Raw genomic sequence first — 26618 nt, forward strand, 5'->3', positions numbered from 1 at the left:
TGCCTATCTTGCCATGGACTACTCAGTTTGTATATTTTGCTTATTTTTTTCATAGTTCCACACAACTTCTTCCTGTTTTCTCGATTGATCTGTGTTCAGTTTCTCAAGGCCTACCCACTGTGCCAACTTATACCTAAATCTGAGGGGGGTGCGATGGGGAGGTTCCCTTGTTAGTGTATTGTTACTCATATTGTCTCTTCCTCACGTCAACAGTTAATACCAATTGACCTTCACAGGTTTATCGGAGGGCCTTGACCACCACGTGGCGACCGGCTGGCCGAAGGAGCAGTGGACAAGGAGATGAGTGCGTGCAGAGGAGCGGCAGAGCTATGCTACACGTACACCTGCCTTCCGGATGCGTAGTGGCTGCTGCGCGGCCGGAGGCGGCTGCGCAGGCGCACAGACGCCGTGTGTATATATAGAGGGCGCGCCGCGGCAGTACAGCCACACCACCAGACGCCACCATGCTCCGCCTCTCCATCGCACTTTCGCTGCTCGCGCTGCTGGCTGCGCCGGCTGCCGCCCAGGTAAACGCCGCGGCGTCGCTGTGTTTGCCTTCAACCTACTGCGTTAGGTTCACTAATTGAATTGCTATTTACTAAAACCGGAAATTACATGACTGATTTAGCGTCCGTATTAAATTATTTGCGAGCTCAGTTCTATACTACATCACCTTATACTATTCTCTGCTATACGTTTAGTATTTGTCTTTGCATTACACTAATTTATGCCTTTCTTTAGTTCCAGTCACTGATCATAAACATAGTAAGACCATCGATTTCGATCCATAATGACCATCTCCAGATCAGATTAAAACAGAAGAAGCCTTACATCATCCCAGTGTGATTAAGGCTAGCGTCTTCGTAACTTCGTTTTATATCTTATGACGATACCTCCTTGCTTTAATTATATTAAAATAACATGACGATACCTCCTTGCTTTAATTATATTAAAATAACAGAAGGGTTAGTCTGTTTTAATCTACAGATGGTCTTCATGGATCGAAACCGATAGTCTGACGAAAAGTTTTTTGTGATCCTTTAATGTAATTAAAGTAATAAATTCTCTGGATTCTGGATCATTGTTTTCATTCACGACAATGCAGCAGCATATAAAACTAACGTATATTATTTTATAATCAACTTCTAATTACAGCTACTGGATCTACTGAACAATGCCAACTGTAAGTGTTTTCTTTAAAGCGTGACGTCAGTCATTGCGTACGTAGGTGGAACATTTTTAATTTATATTTCAACAGTAGCTGTCGTTCTTGTACTTCCCTGGCAACTTCGTTAGCTCTGAGTGGCGCGGTGGATAGTGTCCCTTAATAATCATATGTTTATCTAGTAGTGTTGGCAGCCAATTAAGCGAATGACGCCTTGTATGGTGTTGTATGGGTGCCCTGTAAAGAAATACTAGAGATGAAAAGTGCAATTCTTATCACGATACTGCTGCTCTTCTTTCGATCTTGTGAATTGTGATATATACGTTTACTTCACTGTTCAATATATTGTACGTTTATGCACAGTTTTATCGAGGTTTGGTGACAGACTAATTTATATCTTTCTTTAGTTCCAGTCTCTGGTCAGAAACATAGTGAGACTATCGATTCCGGTCCACTGCGTAGCTCCAGGTCTATGTTACGATGGTAGGTGACTGTCTGATGGTGCGTTGGTGCAGCCAACGTTGGCGTCGACGAATATGTCATGGGTTCCTGCTTTACGTAGTTAATTGTTAAAAGTGCGTCCCTGTTTGAAATTACCATTCTCGCTCTGTGGTATGATATTTTCACGAGTGTAATATTCTTGAAAGAGAGATGAATAAGAAAATTACCACCCAGACTCACGTAATCCCGTACAGTACCAGCCAATGTAACAGTTATTGTGTTGGTAATGTTTTCTTTTTGTTAATGACGTCACTAACTGGTCGTTTCTTAACGTTTGCATTTGTACGATGTTAAACGACTTTCTTAATCTTTTATCTATTGATGGACATAACAGCTACGTTTGTAATTACATCTGGTGTACGTCTACATCAGCATACCGCAAGCCACCCCAAGATGTGTAACGGAGGGTATATCTTGTACCTTTCTCCTTGTACCATATGTGAATCGTTCATGAGATGAATAATTTTAAGAGGTTTAATTTCTTCCATTGTCTCGTCATTGCAATTGTAAGAGATTTATATGTTAGGAAATAGTGTGTTAGACTACTCATGTCATGCGTTCTCGGAATTTCAACAGTAAACCTGTGATGCACAACGATTCTGTAGAAGAGCCTGCCACTAAAATTTGTTTAAAAACGCTATAATGCTTTTGCGTCTTCTAAATGATATCTTCGTTGCTTCGCCACTATTTTGTCTACTATTGCAACGTGAAAGGGTCCCAGACTGATTAGGAATACTTATGAATCGATTCGATGGGCAGGGATTAATTACATTTGCTTAAAACTCATTCGCCAACGGCCTTGCCGCAGTGGTAACACCGGTTCCCGTCAGGTCGCCGAAGTTAAGCGCTTTCGGGCTGGGCTAGCACTTGGATGGGTAACCATCCGGACTGCCGAGCGCTGTTGGGAAGCGGGCTGCACTCAGCCCTTGTGAGGCAAACTGAGGAGATACTTGAGTGAGAAGTAGCGGCTCCGGTGTCGGAAACTGACATATGGCAGGGAGAACGGTGAGCTGACCACATGCTCCTCCATACCCGCATCCAGTGACGCGTATGGGCTGAGGACAACACGACGGCCGGTCGGTGCCGTTGGGCCTTCATGACCTGTTCGAGAGAGAGAGGAGTTGAAATTCATTCAGTTAGTATCTTGGCATCTGATTTTCCTATTTATGTTAGTTATTCTTTTAAGTTGTAGTTTCCAGTAATTTATTAACAATTCATATCTGTTGATAAATCGTGACTGGGACTCGTAGATGAACATTGTCTAACGTATAAATGTGTACATGACACGGAACATAGATTTGAATCTAAAATGGCCTTCCCTGAGATCGAAAGGGGTCGCGATTTGTCAACAATACTCAAATTGCAAATGGAGATCCGATCATCATTTACAGCTACGTATCAGGCTTCCACTTGCTACTGTGGAAACCAGGGCCGATTGTCTGTGGACACATGTTTCTTAACAATATTCTAAAATATCTGTAACGCTTCTGAAATTTCACACATGTGTCCGTATGTTTGCTGTTGTCGAAAAGTTTCTTGCGTATACCATACCATTAAGAAATTTAATTTTCTTTACGGATATTCTTAAAACATTCTGAGTCGGCTTTCATACAGGAGATTTGCATTTTTGTATTTTCTAGATTTTCAGAAAATACGTCAGAATCATCTGTCATTCCAACATTGATCACTTTAGAAGACAGTGTTTCCTCCAGTTGTACTAGTTACTTCATATTTATTTTTCAGATTACATTTTTATTGAAAGTAATCTCTCGACAGTTTTATGCTTTGAACTTCTAATTGATGTAATTTTAATTCACATTTCGCAATTTCAGATCTACTGTAAAGTCATAAGCTCTTGTCATAGGTTGTATGGACAGGCGAACTATGGCGCCAGGTCGTAGTCACCTAATTACTGTGTTGCATTTGCTGAAGAAGACAGCAGAAAATAATGTATATTTCGGTATTGTTTTCAAAAAGCCACAAATAAATAAATTCTTTCTGATCATACTTTAAAATCTGTTACTCCGTGGAGATGTAGACATTTGGCTAAACCTAAACATTATTGGTGCATCACAAAGTGTGGGTGAATTTGAAGTGACACATGTAAATTTACGCGCCAAAAACAATTCTGTACAAGGGTAATCTTTAAAATTTGCCATTGATAAACGAGTACATATACGACGACGGAGCAGCTAAATACAGTGTGTGACAACAGAATTGTAGCACGCAGAAAATAGGGGGAAATGAAATGAAACTTCTCAGGTAGAGAACGATTGTGATACTCTTGCAGTGATTAAAAAATCGAGTCACACCTACAAGGAACTTGGCAATATGGGCTCACTTAACAGTATGACGTTACAACCTCTCTGGCCTGCATCCATGCACTAATTCGAGTGGAAAGGTCGTCATAAAACAGTTGTATCCTCTCTATAGACAGACTGGTCCACGGCTGTTGTAACTTGACCTCGACAATCTGGGTATTGGCACTGAGATGGACTCGACATGCAAGATGGTCCCACACATGTTCTACTGTGAACAGATCGAAGAAACGTGCTGACCGTTGGAGTACCTGATCATCATGCAGACATTTCCAAAAGACGTGTGCTATGGATGGACTAGCGTTGTCCTGTTGAAAAATGGCACCACGATACTGTGGCATGAGTCGTATCACGCACTATTTTCGTGACACAGCGTTGTGCTGTCAGAGTTTCCTCTGTCACTGCCTGCCATATTCTTAAGTCTTACCCAGTGGCTCCCCACACCATGACTCCAGGAGTAACACCGCTGTGCCTCTCCAAAAAAGAAGAATAGGTTCTCTGTCCAGGTCACCACCATAGTCGCCGACGAAGGTCATCTGGGACCTGGGGTAGCAAAGAACCGTGATTCAGCAATGAACACAGTGCAACATCTTTCATTAAAAAAAAATGGTTCAAATGGCTCTGAGCACTATGGGACTCAACTGCTGTGGTCATAAGTCCCCTAGAACTTAGAACTACTTAAACCTAACTAACCTACGGACAGCACACAACACCCAGCCATCACGAGGTAGAGAAAATCCCTGACCCCGCCGGGAATCGAACCCGGGAACCCGGGCGTGGGAAGCGAGAACGCTACCGCACGACCACGAGATGCGGGCATCTTTCATTAATAGTCCATGCTTCCTGATCACAGCACAGCTCTAGAAACGCAGTCGTTTGTACTGTGGTGTTAACGGTAGCCTACACATGGGACAGTGATTCCCTAGTCCGGCTGCTGCCTCTCCACAGTCAATGGTGCGGGACGACACAAAATGTCGCAGTGAGTCCGTAATTTGTTCTCGCATGGCGGGTGTAGATGTGATGGCGTTACGAGTTGACTGATGCACAACACGGCGATCCTACCTTGTAATGGTCAGATGTGGTCGATTGGAACTTTATCAACTAGTACGAATGCTCTCGGATTCGCATGCGGTCCAACATCGTGCCACTATCATGGTCAAATGCTTCATAAAATGGCTCTGAGCACTATGGGAATCAACTTCTCAGGCCATTAGTCCCCGAGAACTTAGAACTAGTTAAACCTAACCAACCTAAGGACATCACACACATCCATGCCCGAGGCAGGATTCGAACCTGCGACCGTAGCGGTCTCGCGGTTCCAGACTGCAGCGCCTAGAACCGCACGGCCACTTCGGCCGGCAAATGCTTCATATATCTGGATGTTGCATGACTCGACCTGCCGTCCAAATGGACATTATAATGAGACCCCGTTCTGTCAGGTGCTGATAACGCTGTCTCACTCATGTATGTGACATCCTCGTATCGTTCACAGTGATTAGACGAAATCTGACTCTGTTAAAAACCCTCTCATATCCTATCAGGCCCGATAACAACATGTACGTCGAACGGAACTGATGTACGTTCATGCCCTTTCAACCTCTGGCAGGGAATTGCAACTCTGGTCATGTATATACCCACTGATAGTACGCACGTGTACGAAGTTACACTGATATCCGACCATGTCTTCTGAGTGCTTAAGTTTTTTTGACAGGCAGTGTAATTACTTTACCATACTCATATGAATCTGGACACTTGACATCGCACGGAGTATTCACATATTGCTGGAACATTTAATTCAACATGTACCGACGAAGGCCGAAACTAGAACAGTCGTGATCTGATAACAAATTTTAATATCGATAAAATGTTTTCAGTAACTTCCAAACCGCACTTTAACCTTTAACAAAGAGGAATGGCAACTAACAGCCTTTCCGTGTTCGTTGTATTTATGTCTCGCATTTCACTACATATGAGTACCACTGCACTGAAAAATGTTCTACTTAAATTCATAGTTTTCTATTGTATTTGTGTTGTAGCAGCATGAATAAGCGTCTACCCTAACTTTTTTTCTTTTATACATTAGAACTGAGTTTCAGAAACACTGTCCTCAAATTCGTCTTAATATTTGAGTCCACAAGAACACTTTTTGTCGAAGAAACTATTCTACTACATCTGTATGCTTCGAACATATTCCTTAACATTTTGTCGCATCTTCTGAACTTCCACTATAAACAAAAAACCAATAGTATCCTCACAGGTACTTTTCAACACTTGTGTGTCTCCTTTGTCGTTTATCTGTATTATTAGTTACCGATCCGTTCACTTTTCATGTGTTTGGGAAGAATATTCAAACACCAAAGATGGTATCGTGCTGTTTTACCTCATCTCCATTATGAAAAAAAAACAAGTAAAATGCATTCGGAAACGAAATAAATTGTGCACACTCGATATTCAATGTGATAGCAAAAACGGAACGTTGCGACCACTCTAAGCGTCAGATTATTGTGGCTTATTTCTTGACATCTTCCTCAAATGGTGTACGTGTGAATGTTGTGATTACCAAGTAACTGTAGAGCTCTTTTTTCTTTATGTTCATAAGTATTGAAACGAAACTGAATGAATAGATGAAATATGAATCTGTCATCCACTCTATTCCTCTATGAACATCAAAATCGTTCGTATGCATTAATGTCCATTTCCATAAGGATGAGCACCTTAAGCAGTGTCTTATGCATACACTTCATTCGAACTTTCAGTATGGTATGAAAGTTGTTTCGATACTTCGACGCAGATCATGTGCATAGTGTACCGTAGCTCCTCCTCCCTATACCAATCAACTTGTCTAGTAAATTCCTGTTATGAAAAGATGTAACATACCAGGATTTTTACATCATATTACAGACTGTACATCAATGGGTTTTTGCTTAGAGCTGTGAAAGGGCGATCTAATAGTTTTGTCTCAGTTTAACTGAGTGCTGCGACATAAAACTATCAACAAACGTTATCAAAACAGAGTACTTTTTATGATACATGTAACCTTCAAATCACTGTCACATTAATGCTTACTGGAATATAAAACTGTGTTGAGTATTCCAATATCATGGCAACTTTCGTTTCACTGTCATCAAAAATATGTGTATAATTACCATGGTTTAGAATTAGGGGAATCTCATGCTAGTAAATGATGTTAGAAAAAACTGGTAGTTGAAAAAACTTTAAGGTATGGACTTCAATAACTACGTAAGCTAGGTGATTACATTACTATGGCACTCATGAACAAAATTAAACTGGGAGAAGATGCAGCAGGGGTATGGCCATAGAAGGCACTATCTAAAAAGACTCGTACCACGGTGGGATTCATTAGCACTGTTTCAAGAATGGGCCTTCAAAGGAGACTCAGACAGCTTATTACATTTCGCAAAAGAACTATAGCCGTCACATCCAAATGTAGATGCAGTGGAAGCTGTCAGGATGCGCCGTATTAAAATTCGTCCGAGTTTCCCAAGGGATTTATTATTTCCAGCTACAGTGCCCCTGTCCCTCTCGGTCTGTGTCACCAGGTTCCACAATGCTGAGGTCACCACTTCGCATCCGCAGCTCGTGGTCGTGCGGTAGCGTTCTCGCTTCCCACGCCAGGGTTCCCGGGTTCGATTACCGGCGGGGTCAGGGATTTTCTCTGCCTCGTGATGACTGGGTGTTGTGTGATGTCCTTAGGTCAGTTAGGTTTAAGTAGTTCTAAGTTCTAGGGGACTGATGACCAAAGATGTTAAGTCCCATAGTGCTCAGAGCCATTTGAACCATTTGAGCCATCACCACTTCGCAGTCTATGAAACAGCTTGGCGCGGAATGTGTGCCTCAGCGACCTGTGCAATGCACAGCTGTGTGTTGATCTTGTACGGCAGCAGAGTTGTGACTTCAGGATGTGCCAGCAGTTGACTCAGCAGTGTTTGTCCCTGCCACCTCAGTGTCACCCGCTGGGAGCTGCAAAGCGACATGCGGCGTACTTCCTCGCCGGCGTGGCTAAGATCGCCGCGACAACAAGCACCTGCAGTCCGGTGTCCGAATCTGCGGCCCTCGCATCGGGATGCTTCTGGCGTCTGTTGGGAGCCAACGAGATTGCCCGCAGTAGCGAGCCGTGGTGTGGCCAACCACTGGCTGGCTGCAGACACTGCGTTGGCCTCAGAGGGTAGAACAAGTGATCTACCATGGACTGGAACGCTGGCGCCCCATCTGCTGCTGCCTGTAGCCGGTAGCGTGACATGCCCCGCCATCCAGGAGAGCTGTCCCACTTGAACGCCTTGTTAGTGAAACGGCGCTTATTTATACGCCGCTGTGCGCCTCTGTTTTGCTAACCCGTCACTCCAAGTCATGTGCTCTTAACAACTGGGTTGGGCCAGTGGGCCCCTTCTGCCTGTAACTTGCGCCATGCACACCGCTGCGTCTACTCTTTTCAGTAGGAGGCCTCCATTCTACTTTGCAACCGCTGGTAGCGTAACTTACTGCCAGCTGGCCTACACCTGGTTGTAACTTGTGCACTCAGAAACATTGCACTGAAGCTAACCTTTACCCATCTTAAAAGGTGGTGCCGCAACAGAACAATGAAAGGAAAATAGGAGACGTTAAGAGCTATTGAGGAGGCTTAGCGTCAGCCGTCTTTTTCTCATTTCATACGAGAATGGATCAGAAAATTTAGGCGGGACAGCAAGTACCCAGAAGTAAATATTTAGATTTCATGTAGTTTGAGATAATTACCTTAGGTGATTCAAAGGAACAACGAAGAATGACTGGAGAAGCCGTGTTCCTTTGGAGTATATGTCCAGTGCCTTGTCAATGACTCATTTTTGGGAACTATATGGCTGAGCAGATAGGCTACATTCTGACAGCTGTGCGGAATGCGAGGTACTTCCAGCATGTTGGAGCTTCATGCCAATCCAATACACATGTGAGAGAACCTCTCAACTCTGTCGGGGATAGGAAATCGTAGTACTATTACCACCAAGCTCTCCAGACTTAACACCATTATATTTTGTTCAAAAGCGATGAAAAATAAAATTCGATACAGGAAGTGAGAATCTGAGTTACATCATGAGCCCTACTGCCCTCGTAAGCAACTGCAGTCTTCAGTACCAACGAGCAGTGAATCTTATCTCGAACTTTTCAACAGTTTACGCTGGATCGTTTAAACGTTACTGTGAACTATTTTAAATTTGTAATCTGGAAATTGGTTAAAGTAAGAGAAATAAAAAAATAGCCTCGTATCGTAGCTAACATTACAGGTATTATCTCTGGAACCAATTTAAACAGAGCATTAAACAGAGTGTACATCAGTTCTGACGTTTTTCATCGAATAGCCACTCACGTCAACATCGAAACTTTCGTTCTGATGCACTGGTTGAATGCATTACATTATCAATCAAAGTCAACAGTTCATTACTGGCACCCAACAGACATCATAAAAGAAATCTACGCTGGTTGGACAAAAAATGTGCAATGTCTCTCTTCAGAACGTGACGCCCAGCAACCAGTAGTTTTACTCTGCCTGTTGCAAGTCTAGAGGGATGCCTTCTGTTTTAAGATTTCTGTAGTCCTAGGTCTTGAGTTAAAAGTTTCATAGGACCACTAATTCATTTTATGGAGTTTCATTTAGATGCAGATGACAAAGTTCTCTTAGATAAAACGTCCTATCGTAGGGCACGTGTTTGTTAACGAAATTTGGTCTAAACGTGAGTTAGTTAAGCCACTTACTCAGCGCAAAATAGTTTTACCGTTTTGCATATTGGTGGAGCTATTGTAAACAGAAATCGAACATCGGTCTGTCAGTGTAGTGGCCACTGCGGTATCTTAAACTCTGCACACGCGTCATTTCTAGGAGTGCCAGTTCAAATTCTGTTACAGTCCATTTGTTCGTTTCTAACAAATGATCGCTAGATATCTGAACGGCTATCTGAATTTTCACGAGGATCGATCGTGTAACATTATCGTTATCAATAGTTTTGTAGTCTATGAAGATGTTTCCTTTTATGAGCGAAGTCACAGTGAAAACCACGCGTCATTATCGTGCCTACTGTCCATCCAAAGTTTTCCATATGCACCACCTGGTAAAAAGAGTGAAGTCCTCAGAAGGCATGGTTGTACCTACATCTACAGAAATACCCTATAAATCACACTTAAGTGTCTGGCAGAGGGTTCATCGAACTACCTTCACAATAATTCTCTACTATGCCAATGTGGAACAGCGCTTGAAAAAAAAGAGCACCTATATCTCTCCTTGTGAGCTCTGATTTCCCTTGTTTTATTATGATGATCGTTTCTCCCTCTGTAGATCGGCCTCAACAAATTTTTTCGCATTCGATGGAGAAATTTGTTGACTGAAATTACATCGGTTGGTTGATTGATGTGGGAGGGGACTAAACTGCGAGGTCATCGGTCCCATCGGTTTAGGGAAGGCAGCCGACCGTGCCCTTTCAAAAGAACCATTCCCGCATTTGGCTGGAGTGATTTAGGGAAATCGTGGAAAGCCTAAATCAGGATGGCCGGATGCGGGTTAGAACCGTCGTCCTCCGAATGCGAGTCAATTGAGTTAATGACTGCGCCACCTTGCTCGGTTTGAAATTAGGTGAAAAGTTTGCGCCTCAGCGAAAAATGTCTTTGTTTTAATTATCTAGTATCATCTCAGTGACACTCTCTCTCCCCTATCTCTCGATAATACAATACGTGCTACTCTTCTTTGAACTTTCTCGATGTAGCCAGTTAATTCCATCTGACAAGGATCCCACACCTTGCAGGAGTATCCAAAGTGTACGGACAAGCGTAGTGTAGGCATTCTCTCTAGTAGATCAGTTGCTTCTTCTAACTGTTATGTCAATAAAACGCAGTCTCTTTTTGGCCTTCTACACAACATTTTCTATCTCCTCTTTCCAATTTCGGTTGTTCGTAATTGTAATTCTTAGTGTTTAGTTGAATTTACGACCTTTAGATTAGACTGATTTATCGTGTAACTGGAATTTACCAGATTTCTTTTAGCATTCACTTGGACGATCTCACATTATTAATTATTTTGGGTCACCTGCCAATTATTGCACTATACACATATCTTTTCTAAATCGTTTTGAAATTCGTTTTGATCTTCTGACTCCTTACTAGTCGATAAACGACAGCATCATGTGCAAACAGCCTAAGATGGCTGCTCAGATTGTCTCTTAAATCGTTTATATAGATACAGAACAGCTGAGAGCCTATATCAGTACCTTGGGGAACACCAAAAATCACTTCTGCTTTACTCGACGACTTTCTGTCAATTACTACGAAATATCACTGTATGTCAGTGTAGCTCGGACCATGTACACATCATCAGCGGATACCGAGCGGTTCTAGGCGCTACAGTCTGGAACCGCGCGACCGCTACGGTCGCAGGTTCGAATCCTGCCTCGGGCATGGGTGTGTGTGATGTGCTTAGGTTAGTTAGGTTTAAGTAGTTCTAACTTCTTGGGGACTGATGACCTTAGAAGTTACGTCCCATAATGCTCAGAGCCATTTGAACCATCAGTGGATATGTAAATGATTAGTGGCAATATTCTGTGACGGATAGAGCAGCCACCACGGTGCATTAGTGTCGTTTGTGTTAAACGTTTTGCCTGGTTTGTAGGGTACGTAAAATGCGTGAACAGCGTGAGGTGTTGAATTATTATTGTGAGGGACATAGAAACGCCTCGTACTCGTGTGAGACAGAAATGGAAACGGGCCTCATTAAAGGTCTCCATTTGGCCGCTTGGTTGAATCGTGCAGTAACTACATTTGTGAAACAGTGGGATATGACTGAGCTCCGATGTTGGACGTGAGGACACGTGTAGTCCTCAAAGTCCCGGTTGCCGACGTATGACCACCACAAGTGAGGATCGGAGAACGATTTTGCACCAATCGAATTATAACCCCTAAACATCTGCACTTACCATCCTCGAACAAGTCATGGATTCCCTTCACAACTCTGCATGAATCCAACATCGTTGGTTGTAGACTAGCAGCAGCGGACTAGTGGATCACGACCTCACGCGCAGGCAGCCATCAACGCCACAATACAATCGGTGTTTGGAGTGATATCGTGAGCGGAAAGTATGGACTGCTGAAGAATGACATCGCACTGTTTTCAGATGAGTCGTAGCTCTGCACTAGCTAGTATTACCATCGTCGGTGACTATGGTAGCTACCCGGGAAAGTTTCCATTCTTCCAATTTATTAGATATACACAGCAGTGTTACTAGCGGCGTCATGGCGTAGGGTGCCATCGGAGGTCACAGCCGGTAGTGTTTGAGATAACTATGACGGCGCGATGGTACGTCACAAACATCGTGCGTCCATATGTGTTACCTCTAACGGGAGGGTAACAGAGTGCCATTTTGTAACACAATAATGCTCGTGTACAATGGGTACTCGTCTCTATGAACAGTCTGCATAGTACTGAAGTACTGCTGCAGGGAGCAAGATCCCCAGCATGCAAATCCGAGCTGATGTAACCGCCATTTTTCATTGACATTGGAGGAATACTTCCGATGGGCCATCGATGTTGCTCATCTTCCTACCGACTGAAGTACATACTTACAGGTAAGAAATGCTGCTCTAGTTGGATATTCTTCTCCAGCGTATCTGAGAAACCTGTGTTGAATGTTTTAGGAGTACCAGAGTAACATTTGCTGCATCTAAGCACGTACTTCAGTAGTGTGAAAGATGTACGAAATCGGTCAGTGGCCACGAAGTTACTAAGAGACGTCGCCAAGGCAGAGCTGTGTAAGCATGGTGTACCATTTCAGCTGGTTATCTGGTCAATTTCTGAATAAATCCTCCAACATTCTTGGCGACATTAACTGCAGTCTACAACTCGCAGGGCTAATGGTCGACATTTCAGTTTAATTTTGACTTTTCTGTATTTGAATTAGTCCTTCCGCGTAGTATTTTTTATTTAAAGTCCTTCGCAATTTTTCTGCACTTGTTGTTTGCTACATTTCTAAATGACTGATGTTACTGCACTCATGTCTTCTTCTGAACACTTTTGTACTTCATTTCTTTTCCTCAATCAGTAATTGACTTCTGTATCCTGATGCTCCTTGCCACTTAGCTCCTTGTACCTGTATTTGTTCGTCCATATTCTGTGATTTCCCTTTTGTAAATATGTCCATTCATTTTCAACTGAACTGCCTACTGTAGTATTTATTATCCAGCTCGCCTCAGCATTGCTCAGTACATCAATATTCGACTTATTTCCAATTTTGTTCTTCCGACGAGAGTCTGATACCTCAGTTTCCACTTCATCATTACTAAACAGTCGATATTTCTTACAATCTAATAACTGATTTCGAAATCTCTGTATGACAAACATGTAGCTAGCAGAAGTCTTTGAACGTCTCCAGGCCGTTTTCTAGTATACCTCCTCCTCTTGTCATTTATGAACAAATGATTCGCTATTACTAGCTTAAATTTGTTGCAGAACTCAGTCTCTCTCTTCTGTCATTCCTACTACCTATCCCGTATTTTTCAGCAGCTGTCTTGAGTTCTCTCCTCTGTTATAGCGTTCCAATTATCCATCCTCATTAGAGTTTTAATACTGAGTTACGAGTTCACTATCGTCATATATTTTCTACGTCTCTTCGTCTTTTGCTTGTGATGTCAGAATATTTACTTCTGTTGTTGATGGCGGCGGTTTTCCGCCGTTTCTGGTGAGAATAACCCTAACACAGAACTGTTATCAATTACTCGCTATCTGCCCCACCATCTTACTGATGACGAACCCTACTTTGCTTACGCCACTTACTGCGCTGTTGATATAACCACGCACTCGTCCGATTACAAATCCCTATATACTTTCCACTTCACATACCGACCTGCATCGTACAAGGTGATTTTTAATTATCGTTTAAAAACCCCCAAAGTGACGTCGATGGTGTCGAGACGAGTAATTTAATATAAGACACATCGGCAGTCATATGTCGGATTATACTCCAAAGGGGGATGACAAACATTAAGCATGATACGTCTTACCCAAAATAAGGAGATTATTTTCCAGCGTGTGCATGAAGAAAAGATTGGGTGATGTGATTCTTGCTTTCAAGGAAACGGTATGAATTTCGCCCGTCTTTTCTAAGTGATCTGTTGCAAACATAGAAGTTAAAAAATTTATGTCCTCGGAGTAACCAGACATAAACTGGTCTTATTTTCTATTTCTTTCCTTTCGTCTCTTCTTTTCTTAATTATAGGTGTTATTTAGTTAAGAAAATAAAAACCATTTACTGGAACGCCGAAATTCGGAAGCTTGTACTCAATTACTTTTGACGCAATGCAATTACATTTTGCTGTGCAATACTTTGCAATAAACTAGCAGAGGGCGCTAAACTGGTAAATAAATTAATACCACACTGTAAACACGTAATTGTCCCACGCAAGGAAAGAAAAACTGCCTGCCAGACGGAAGATTTGAACCCTAAGGTCCGGAGCCACACCGTCGTGAATAGTTAACTTTGATCCACCCCCCATGAACCATGGACCTCGCCGTTGGTGGGGATGCTTGCGTGCTTCAGCGATACAGATAGGTGTACCGCACGTGCAACCACAACGGAGATGTATCTGTTGAGAGGCCAGGCAAACGTATGTTTCCTGAAGGGGGCAGCAGCCTTTTCAGTAGTTTCAGGGACAATAGTCTGGATGATTGATTGATCTGGCCTTGTAAAATTAACCAAACGGCCTTACTGTGATGGTACTGCGAACAGCTGAAAGCAAGGGGAAACTACAGCCGTAATTTTTCCAGAGGGTATGAAGCTTTACTGAATGGTTAAATGATGATGGCGTCCTCTTGGATAAAATAATCCGTATGTAAAATAGTCCCCCATTAGGATCTCCGGGCGGGCACTGCTCAGGAGGACGTTCTAAGGATCGGAACGTGGATTGTCAGATCCCTTAATCGGGCAGGTAGGTTAGAAACTTCATAAAGGGAATGGATGGGTTAAAGTTAGATGTAGTGGGAATTAGTGAAGTTCGGTGGCAGGAGGAATAAGACCTCTGGTCAGGTGAATACAGTGTTATAAATACAAAATCAAATAGGCGTAATGCAGGAGTAGGTTTAATGATGAATAAAAAGGTAGGAATGCGTGTAAGCTACTACGAACAGCATAGTGAACGCATTATTGTAGCCAAGATAGACACGAAGTCCACGCCTACTACAGTAGTACAAGTCTATATACCAACTAGCTCCGCAGATGACGAAGAGATTGAAGAAATGTACGATGAGATAAGAGAAATTATTCAGATACTGAATGGAGACGAAAATTTAATAGTCATGGGTGACTGTAATTCGATAGTAGGAAAAGGAAGAGAAGAAAAAGTAGTGGGTGGATGTGGAATGTGTGAAAGGAATAAAAGAGGAAGCCGCCTGGTAGAATTTCTCAAAGAGTATTATTTAACCATAGCTAACATTTGGTTGAAGCATCATTAAAGAAGGTTGTATATGTGGAAGAGACCTGGAGACACTGGAAGGTTTCAGATAGGTTACATAATGGTAAGACAGAGATTTCCGATCCTGGTTTTAAATTGTAAGACGTTTCCAGGGGCAGATGTGGACTCTGACCACAATCTGTTGGTTATGAGCTGTAGATTAAAAATGAAGAATCTGCAAAAAGGTGTGAATTTAAGGAGATGGGACCTGGATAAACTGAAAGAACCTGAGGTTGTAGAGAGTTTCAGAGAGACCATTAGGGAACAACTGACGAATACGGGGGGAAGAAATACAGTGGACGAAGAATGGGTAGCTTTGAGAGATGTAGTAGTGAAGGCAGCAGAGGGTCAAGTAGGTATAAAGACGAGGGCTAGTAGAAATCCTTGGGTAACAGAACAGATATTGAATTTAATTGATGAACAGAGAAAATATAAAAATACAGTAAATGAAACGGGCAAAAAGGAGTACAAACGTCTAAAAAATGAGATTGACAGGAAGTGCAAAACGGTTGAGCAGGGATGGCTAGACTACAAATGTAAGGTTGTAGAGGCATATATATCCAAGGGTCAGATAGATAGAGCCAATAGGAGAATTAAAGAGACCTTTGGAGAAAAGAGAACCACCTGTATGAATATCAAGAGCCGAAATAGAAAACCAATTTCTAAGCAAAGAAGGGAAAGCCGAAAGGTGAAAGGGAAAGGAGTATATAGAGGGTACATAAAATGGTGATGTACTTGAGGGCAATATTATGGAAATGGAAGAGGATGTAGATGAAGATGAAATGAGAGATACGATATTGCGTGAAGAGTTTGAAAGAGCACTGAAAAACCTAAGTCGAAACGAGGCCACGGGAGTTAGAGCTACTGATAGCATTGGGAGAGCCAGCCATAACAAAACTTTTCCATCTGGTGAGCAACATGTATGAGACAGGCGAAACACCCTCAGACTTCAAGAGAAATACAGTAATGGCAATCCCAATGAAAGCAGGCGTTGACAGATGTGAAAATTACCGAACTATCAGTTTAATAAGTCACGGGTGGAAAACACTAACGTGAATTCTTTACAAACGAATGGAAAAACTGGTAGAAGCCGACCTCGGGAATGATCATTTTGGATTCCATAGAAATATTGGAACACGTGAGGCAGTATTGAACCTACGACGTATCTTAGAAGATAGATTAAGGAAATGCAAACCTACATTTCTAGAAGCTGTAGACTTGGAGAAAGCTTTTGACAATGTTGACTGGAATACTTTCTTTCAAATTCTGAAGGTGGCAGGGGTCAAATGCAGGAAACGAAAGACTATTTACAATTTACACAGAAACCAGATGGCAGTTATAAGAGTCGAGGGACATGATACGGAAGCAGTGATTGAGAAGGGAGTGACACAGGGTTGTAGCCTATCTACGACGTTATTCAATCTGTATACTGAGCAAGCAGTAAAGGAAACAAAAGAAAGGTTTGGAGTAGGAATTAAAATCCATGAAGAAAAAATAAAAACTTTATGTTTTTCCGATGGGATTTTTATTCTGTCACAGACAGCAAAGGACCTGGAGACCAGGAGAACGGAATGGACAGTGTCTTGAAAGTACGATATAAGATGAACATCAACCAAAGCAAAACGAGGATAATGGAATGTAGTCAAATTCAATCAGGCGATGCAGTGGGAATTAGATTAGAAAATCAGGCACTTAAAGTAGTAGATGAGTTTTGCTATTTAGGGAGCAAAATAACTTATGATGGTCGAAGTAGAGAGGATATAAAATGTAGACTGACAATGGCAAGGAAAGCGTTTCTGAGGAAGAGAAATTTGTTAATATCGAGCGTAGACTTAAGTGTCAGGGAGTCTTTGCTGAAAGTATTTGTATGGAGTGTATCCCTGTATGGAAGTGAAACATGGACGATAAATAGTTTAGGCAGGAAGAGAACAGAAGCTTCCGAAATGTGTGCTACAAAACAATGCTGAAGATTAGATGTGTAGATCACGTAATTAATGAGGAGGCACTGACTAGAATTGGGGAGAACAGAAATTTGTGGCAGAACTTGACTAGAATAAGGGATCGGTTGATAGAACATGTTCTGAGATATCAAGAGATCACTAATTTGGTATTGGAGGGCAGCGTGGAGGGTAAAAATCGGAGGGGGAGACAAAGAGGTGAATACACTAAGCAGATTCAGAAGGATGTAGGCTGCAGTAGGTATTTGCAGATGAAGAAGCTTGCACAAGATAGAGTAGCATGGAGGGCTGCATCAAACGACCACAACAACAACAACATTGGGATGATCCGGTGCAACAGACCAGTAGCCACAACCACATAACGTGCTACGAGGCACACTATCTGGTGACGTCGCATTTTCAACATTTACCGTTCACTTTTTGGGTGTTTCCCGACGTTTTGTGCGTTATATTAAATTACGTGTCTCAGCGTCATCTACTTCGCTTCAAATGTTTTTGAAAGTTACTAAGAAGCACCCTGCAAGCAGGCTGAGCCCTTATAGTTTTCTCTTCAGGTTTTCTAGCTTTCCTATTACGTTCATACTTCTGATATTCCACGCTCCGACTCGTAGAATGTTACGCTTTTGTTGGTTATTCCGTTGTTTTGTCATGGTTACCTTACCTTTGACAGACAGCTCCGCAGATCCAAAAAGTGGGCTAGTGCAGAATCATATGTCAATGGAAGGATCAGCGCAACACTTTCTCAGTTACATGTAACATGTCCTGTGAATATGCTTTATGGTTTCCATTATCTTCTGCATCTTTATGCCGTCAATAATAGTTTATTCTTCTACCTTTTTTCGCCGCTCGGTGTAGCCCCGTGGTCCTAGGCAGCTTGTCACGGTCCGCACGGCTCCCTCCGTCGGAGATTCGAGTGCTCCCTCAGGCATGGGTGTGTCAGTTATCCTCAGCGTAAGTTAGTTTAAGTCAGATTAGGTAGTGTGTAAGCATAGGGACCCATGACCTCAGCAGTTTGGTCCCATAAGACCTTGCCTCAAATTTCCAATTTTTTTTCTCCCTTTTAGGGTCAACTTTCAACCAAACGGCAAGATGGTGGCCAGACCCTCCACACTCTTTTACAAAAAAAAAAACGACACTTTATACAAGAAGTATCCTACAACCATGACTGACAACTTTTATCGGGATTTTAAGCAGTGTCTGAGTTCGATTCCCGGTTCAAGAACGTTTAGATTGGTGGTAAAAGACGATATAGTTAAGCCATGGTCATCAACTTTTGGGTTAATATGTTTCAAGAGGTGCCAGTCAATTTCCTTCCCTATCTGAGGTTTGCAACGCTTTCTACTGAAGTCGTCGTTGACGGAACGTTAATTTCTAATCTTCTTTCCTTCTATCACCATGAATGTATCCGAGTATATACCTTGTCCAAATAACTATCATGGTCTTGATTGAAAGACGTAGGTAGTGGTTTATGCATGCATAAAAATGTATTGAAAAAAATGTGTGTGTATCGTTTACAGGACAAGTACCCGGATACTTTCGACAAGCTGGACATGAAGGCGCTGCTGTCTGACAAGGCTCGCATTGAGGCTGCGATCCAGTGTCTGGACGAGGATGGCGACGGCGCCTGCAGACCCGCCGGAAAGTTGCTTAAGTGTATGTATAGAAGCGTACAGAACAAACTGAAGTTTATAATTTGGAAAGTCTCTCTGTATTTATCAGTCTCGTGTGAAGTGCTAACTTAGAACTGTTGCTGCGTGCTGCCATACTATCATGAGATATTTTCGAATGCAGATTGACAGTATATATTAAAATGAAAGAGTATTAGCTTCCCACCAGACTAGCGGTTAGCGATGCGTAATCTCGTTTATAGGTTTAGCTTTGGGTCCTCAAGGCGGAAAATCAACTCTGGAAGATGTGGATTAAGCTCTTCTTTAAACTTAAGACGCTGCTACTTCCAAATTTTTTACTTCGTGTGATCGATAAATTGCTCTAGCGGCTTCGGTATGAGCAGTGATTACGTGGCGAAATACCTAGATATTGATGGTTAGATCCCGTATAGCTGCCAGATTGTGGCGAGCCTGATTCCTTCGAGTCACCCGCTGATCGAAATCGTCCCAGACATTTTGTGTGTTTTTAAGCTCGATTGATTTAGTAGGCGAATCGACACGCGGTTGGGAACTTATCGTCAAACCAAGAACGTATACTCGTAGACATGTGAACAAGCTTGTTGTCATTTTGGTAGACAGAAAGTTTACATAATATTCCTCTTGAAGCAGAAGAAACAGTTTCCTAGTTCGTGTTTACTGTGTGCTGAATGAATGGGCTGGAGTCATATTACGAAAACACCTCAAAATCATCACAGAACAATTTCCAGCCCCCACCACTCCATATATTCACTGCAGATTAAAAGCTTCATTGGGTTGTCGGCGCATTCGAAGCCTTGCATCATTTGTGAAGTAAAATCGTAATTCGTGGGACGTAAACAGTACACGCCCGCAATACGGTATTATCCAGTTCCTGGGGTTCTTTTTTTTTTTTTTTTTTTTTTTTTTTTTTTTTTTTTTTTTCTTCCGCATTGAGTGCCTTGATCTCCATGTGAGCAGTGAGTGACCTTTCGCGAGGTACCTAGCACCAAATGTAAATGCCCTGCAGTTACTTTCACAGCGTTCGCTCATATTCTAACAGAAAAGTTGGCAGCAGCAGTCCCCCTTCCCCCCACCTCCGCTGCTTTGAAATCGATTGACGTTGACAAGTTGTGACATTCTCCAGTGTCGTCGGTTAGGTTCGAGTTCATAAACCAATTGCGTGGACAACTTAATTCATGGTGTTGTTAAGAGCCTGTCGAAATACTATTGCTCCTTTCCGCTAATTTGCCACGATTCCTCGTCGATACATCCATCTGCGTTGATTCCATTTAACTGACTGGCACATACACACAATCCACTCGTACCAGGTCTCATATTTGCCCTAAGAACAAATTTCATCGACTATTTAAGGCCCGCATCTCATGACGAACACTATGTCCTAGGTTCCTACAGTTAGACCTTGGTTCCTCGCGAAGTACTTTGTGGCAGCTTATGTCGGTGAACTAGGTTCTTGACAAGCTGCTCGCTGGTGATCAAACGCGGCCTATTGGACTGAGATCGCTGGCGGTCTGACCAGCGGCAACTTGTAGACATCATTCCTGATCATGCGTTGTTTAGTTATTTCTAAGCATATTAAGCATTTCGTACAATCACACCACTGATATTTTGATTAGAACTGCCCAATGAGTTTCCAGCGTAGACTCCGTTGTCTCCTGGCACCCGAAATAAGGCATTATATGCACTATGTGATCAAAAGTACCCGGACACCTGGTTGAAAATGACGTACAAGTTCGTAGGGCCCTCCATAGGTAATGTTGGAATTCAGTATGGTGTTGGCCCACCCTTAGCCTTGATGACAGCTTGCATTCTCGCTGGCATACGTTCAATTAGGTACTGGAAGGTTTCTTGGGGAACGGCAGCCCATTCTTCACAGAGTGCTGCACTGAGGAGAGGTATCGAAGTCAGCATTCCAAAACATCCTAGAGGTGTTCTATAGGTTTCAGGTCAGGACTCTGTGGAGGCCAGTTCATTACAGGAATGTTAACTGTCGCGTAACCACACCGCCACAGGCCGTGCATTATGGATAGGTGCTCGATCGTGTTCAAAGATACAATCGCCATCCCCGAATTGCTCTTCAACAGTGGGAAGCAAGAAGGTGTTTAAAACATCAATGTAGGCCTCTGCTGTGATAGTGCCACGCAAAACAAGGGGTGCAAGCCCCCACCATGAAAAACACGACTATACCATAACACCAGTGCCTCCGAATTTCACTGTTGGCACTACACACACTGGTAGATGACGTTCACCGGGCATTCGCCATACCCACTCGCTGCCATCGGATCGCCACATTGTCTACCGTGATTCATCACTCTACACAACGTTTTTCCACTGTTCAACCGTCCAATGTTTACGCTCCTTACACCAAGCGAGGCGTCGTTTGGCATTTAACGGCGTGATGTGTGGCTTATGAGCATCCGCTCGACCATGAAATTCATGTTATCTCACCTCCCGCCTAACTTTCATAGTACTTGCAGTGGATCCTGATGCAGTTTGGAACTCCTGTGTGACGGTCTGGATAGATTTCTGCCTATTACACATAACGACTGTCTTTAACTGTCGGCGTCTCTGTCAGTCAACGGACGAGGTCGGCCTGTGTGCTGTTGTGCTGTACGTGTCGCTTCACGTTTCCACTTCAGTATTACATGGGAAACAGTAGACCTAGGGATGTCTAGGAGTGTGGAGATCTTGCATACAGACGTATGATACAAGTGACACACAATCGCCTGACCACGTTCACAACCCGTGAGTTCCACAGAACGCCCCATTCTGCTCTCTCGCGGTGTCTAATGGCTACTGAGGTCGCCGATATCGAGTACCTGGCAGTAGGTGGCAGCACAATGCACCTAATATGAGAAACGGGTGTTTTGGGAGGGTGTAAATTGGAAATTTGTGGTAAGGACTATGGGACCAAACTACTGAGGTCATCTGTCCCTAGGCTTACGTACTATTTAATCTAACTTAAATTAACTTATGCTAAGGACAATACACACACACCCACGCCCGAGGGAGGAGTCGAACCTCCGACGGGGGGAGCCCCGCGAACCGCGACAAGACGCCGTAGACCGCAAGGCTACACAGAGCGGCTTTTGGGGGTGTCCGGATACTTTTGATCACATACTGCAGTGGGATATGGGCGTCTGTCGTGATTAGTTCCTCGTACAACAAACTAGATAAGACGTCACAGAAAGGTACATGAGATCAGAGGATGACAAAAGGCTTTAGCATAGTCCTAAGACCATGCTCGAGTAGATGATACTTTCACTTGCCAGAAAAGTGTTCATTTACACTGCCCTTGCTGACAGATACAACTACTGTCGAATAAAATCACAATCCCTACCATCTACATGTGAACGCTCTATCGAAAACATACAGCTACAATTTAAGGGCATCGTGCATTGGATTCTGTTTGTATAACTTTTTAAAATCTTATGTGGTGTCCCACATACGGCAATTATGTTTACATGAGCGTTATTGTTGTGTACATAGTTCCGCGTAGTCAGCGCGTACACAACTTTCCCACTAGAACGCGCCCCACTAAGCACAACAGCGCAGGCGCAGCGCTCGTCCGTCTCCGCACTACGAGATGGCGCTGTCTTAGAGACGGACCAAATTCTGCTTCCGCCGATCCGCGTATTAATATGTCACGCAGCCAATGAGATTGCTGCTAACGTAGAACCTTTTCTCCTCGCGTATCACACTCGCGCAGTGATACATGAACGCGCGAGGCATCATAACGAGTGTACAGACCTCCGATTAGTCAGTCTGCCTTAGTCTGCCTTAGTCTGCATCAGTCTGCATTGGTCTGCATTACTCTGCATTTTTCTGCATTAGTCTGTAGTCAAGCTTCAGTCAGCGCCTAATAAGATTGTCATATAGGAATATGATAATCTTATAGCCATGAAGATAAATGAATAGACACTTTGTCAAGTATCAGAGATATGTGAGAATAAGATTAACGTACCAAGACCAAAGGAACTTCAGATTGTCAATTGTAAATAGCATCCAGAACCAAGCTAAGTTATTTTTAGGATTGTTATTATTTTAATAAATGTGTGTGAAAATTAATCAAGTTCTGTTTAAAGTTGGTCACCGTCAATCTGCTACTCTAAGCGTGCAAGTGGCATTTCTATCATCTGACCTAACGGCAGAAGATAAACACGCCACAATAAGACCACGAGACATATTGCTGACACTCGCCTACTTCGTTAGAGCGACAAGTCAAATAATCTGATGATATGTGCACCGAAGGTCTTAAAGTACGCACACCACAGTTATGCTGCAACATCGTGTCATTACATCACTGTATGTTCTTCCGCAGCGGTGCTGGCCGAGATCGTGAAGACGGACTGCGCCAAGTGCACGGAGACACAGAAGGAGAAGGTGGGCAGCTTCTTTGCACACGTGTCGCAGCACTACCCGGAGCAGATGAAGAAGCTGCTGGACAAGTACGACCCGAGCAAGGAGTACAGGGCCAAGTACGCCCAGAAGTGGGCCGCCGATGGAATCAAAGTGTGACCTCTCTCCCCTCCATTCATTCTCTACTTCCTTACAGTAGCTCAAAAGCATCGTCCGCATCGCAGGGTTTCTACATCGTACTCCGAGCATCTCATTCTGAATAATATGCCATCAAAATGCTGTTTTAAGCGAAAGTAATTAATAAAAATTTCGTTTGTAATCTTACTTGAACTCGTTCCTAACTTGCATTGATTCCTTTCCTACGTTTCTTCCATAAGTGTGTGAAGTCATTCTTGTCAGAATGAAATGCTTTTCTTTCGGTCCGAAACAAACATACTGACGCATCAAAGTCTGTGATGAGTATTTGACAAACCTATGTATTATACCAGTGAGTCGAGGAACTATCGACTGTTATTAGTTTATGCGTACATTGGCAATTATAAAAATAAAATAAAAAACAGTGACTTGAGTAACCATGAGTCGATTAGTCCTTAGCCCACCTCTTCTTACTAGGCAAACGCAAATTTAACAACAAAGTGAATACATTATCGTACTATATGACACATGCTACCGGAGTTTAATTAAATAACAGATCGACAAATAAATTCAGAATAAGTTTAAATAAGCTTTGCTGTCGGTCACATTGTACAATGACGGAAAAAATCGCAACACCAAAAACTAGTTAAGGTAAAGTAACGAAATTCCAGGAATACATTTGTCTACGTAACATGTGTAAGTGATGAACATCGCAAGGTCACAGGTTAATCTAAACGCGAGATAACTTCTGCGGATATGAAACGCTAGTGCATTAATAACGGGTGTAACCGACAGAATGTTGAATACAAACATGCAAACTTGAATGCATTGTGTTGTACAGGTCCCGGAGTTCGTGGGATGGAGTTCCATGCCTGTTGTACCTAGTCCTTCAATACAGCGACCGTTAAGGCTATTTGTGGATGACGCTGGAGTTGTCGTCCGATGATATTCCATACGTGCCCTATTGGAGACAGATCTGGTGATCGAACAATCCAAGGCAACATGTCAGTGCGCTGTAGAGCATGTTGGGTTACAGCAGTGGTACGTGAGCGAGCGTTATCATCTTGGGAAACACTCCCTGAAATGTTGTTCATGAATAGCAACGCCACTGGTCGAATCACCAGACAAACTCACAGTTTCGTAGTCAGAGTGCGTGGGATAGCCATGAGAGTGGTCTTGGTGCCATGCGAAATTGCACCCCTGACCATAACTCCAGATGTTGGTCCAGTTTGTCTAGAAGGCAGGCAGATTGGTTGTAGGTTCTCAAGTGACCTACTATAATCAACACACGGCCGTCGCTGTCACCTAGCCAGAACCAACGTTCATCAGAAAACACTACAAACCTCCAATCTTCACTCCAAAAATCTCTCACTTGACACCACAAGTCTCAAATGGAGATAGTTTGGGGTCAGTGGAATGCATGCTCCATAGCAATACGCCGAAGACGATGGTATTTCCCCTCAGTCGTGCTGCGTGGCCCTCCAGAACCCGGTCTTCTTGTAATCATACATTCTCTAGACCACCGCTGTCAGGAGTCATGTACAGTGGCTACAGTCTCCCGAAGTCTTTCTGCAGTATCGCTGAAGGAACATCCAGCTTCTCGTAGCCCTATTACACGACCTCGTTGAAACTCAGTGAGGTGTCGAAATTGCGTCTTTGTCGCATTAAGGGTTTCTTGTCTAACATCAACTCCGCACCTCCAATTTCAAAGCTACACTACTATCCATTAAAATTCCTACACCAAGAAAAAATGCAGATGATAAACGGGTATTCATTGGACAAATACGCGATACTAGAACTGACATGTGATTACATTTTCACGCAATTTGGGTGCATAGATCCTGAGAAATCAGTACCCAGAACAACCACCTATGGCCGTAATAACGGGCTTGATACGCCTGGGCATTGAGTCAAACAGATATTGGATGGCGTCTACAGCAGCGTCTACAGCAGCTTCACCACGATACCACAGTTCATCAAGAGTAATGACTGGCGTATTGTGACCCGGTTTCTCGGCCACCATTGACCAGACGTTTTCAATTGGTGAGAGATCTGGAGAATGCGCTGGCCATAGCAGCAATCGAACATTTTCTGTATCCAGAAAGGCCCGTACAGGACCTGCAACATCCGGTCGTGCATTATCCTTCTAAAATATAGGGCTTCGGACGGATAGAATGAAACTTAGAGCCACGGTTCGTAACACATCTGAAATGTAACGTCCACTGTTCAAAGTGCCGTCAATGCGAACAACAGGTGACCGAGACGTGTAACCAATGGCACCCCATGCCAACACGCCGGGTGATACGCCAGTATGGCGATGACGAATACGCGTTTCCAATGTGCGTTCACCGCGATGTCGCCAAACACGGATGCGACCATCATGATGCTGTAAACAGAACCTGTATTTGTCCGAAAAAATGACGTTTTGCCATTCGTGCACCCAGGTTCGTCGTTGAGTACACCATCGCAGGCGCTCCTGTCTGTGATGCAGCGTCAAGGGTAACGGCAGCCACGGTCTCCGAGCTGATAGTCCATGCTGCTGCAAACGTCGTCGAACTGTTCGTGCAGATGGTTGTTGTCTTGTAAACGTCCCCATCTGTTGGCTCAGGGATCGAGACGTGGCTGCACGATCCGTTACAGCCATGCGGGTAAGATGCCTGTCACCTCGACTGCTAGTGATACGAGGCCGTTGGGAACCAGCACGGCGTTCCGCATTACCCTCCTGAATCCACCGATTCCATATTCTGCTAACAGTCATTGGATCTCGACCAACGCGAGCAGCAATGTCGCGATACCATAAACCGCAATCGCGATAGGCTACAATCGGACATTTACCATAGTCGGAAACGTTATCGTACGCATTTCTATTCCGTACACGAGGCATCACAACAACTTTCCACTAGGCAACGTCGGTCAACTGCTGTCTGTGTTTGAGAAATCGGTTGGAAACTTTCCTCATGTCAGCACGTTGTAGGTGTCGCCACCGGCGCCAGCCTTGTGTGAATGCTCTGAAAAGCTAATCATTTGCATATCACAGCATCTTCTTCCTGTCGGATAAATTTCG

General features: G+C 43.3%; 1 protein-coding gene across 1 annotated transcript; it reads left to right on the forward strand.

The window, feature by feature from the left end:
• The first annotated feature begins 398 nt into the window (after positions 1-398).
• LOC124615718 (ejaculatory bulb-specific protein 3-like) lies at positions 399-23743 on the forward strand. Its single transcript, XM_047143781.1, has 3 exons — positions 399-527; positions 18935-19070; positions 23382-23743. The coding sequence occupies exons 1-3, from the start codon at positions 465-467 to the stop codon at positions 23576-23578; spliced, it is 396 nt and encodes a 131-aa protein (XP_046999737.1). The 5' UTR covers positions 399-464; the 3' UTR covers positions 23579-23743.
• The last annotated feature ends 2875 nt before the right edge of the window (positions 23744-26618 follow it).

The sequence above is a fragment of the Schistocerca americana genome, chromosome 5 (genome assembly GCF_021461395.2).
Source record: "Schistocerca americana isolate TAMUIC-IGC-003095 chromosome 5, iqSchAmer2.1, whole genome shotgun sequence".
NCBI classification, from domain to species: Eukaryota; Metazoa; Arthropoda; class Insecta; order Orthoptera; family Acrididae; genus Schistocerca; species Schistocerca americana.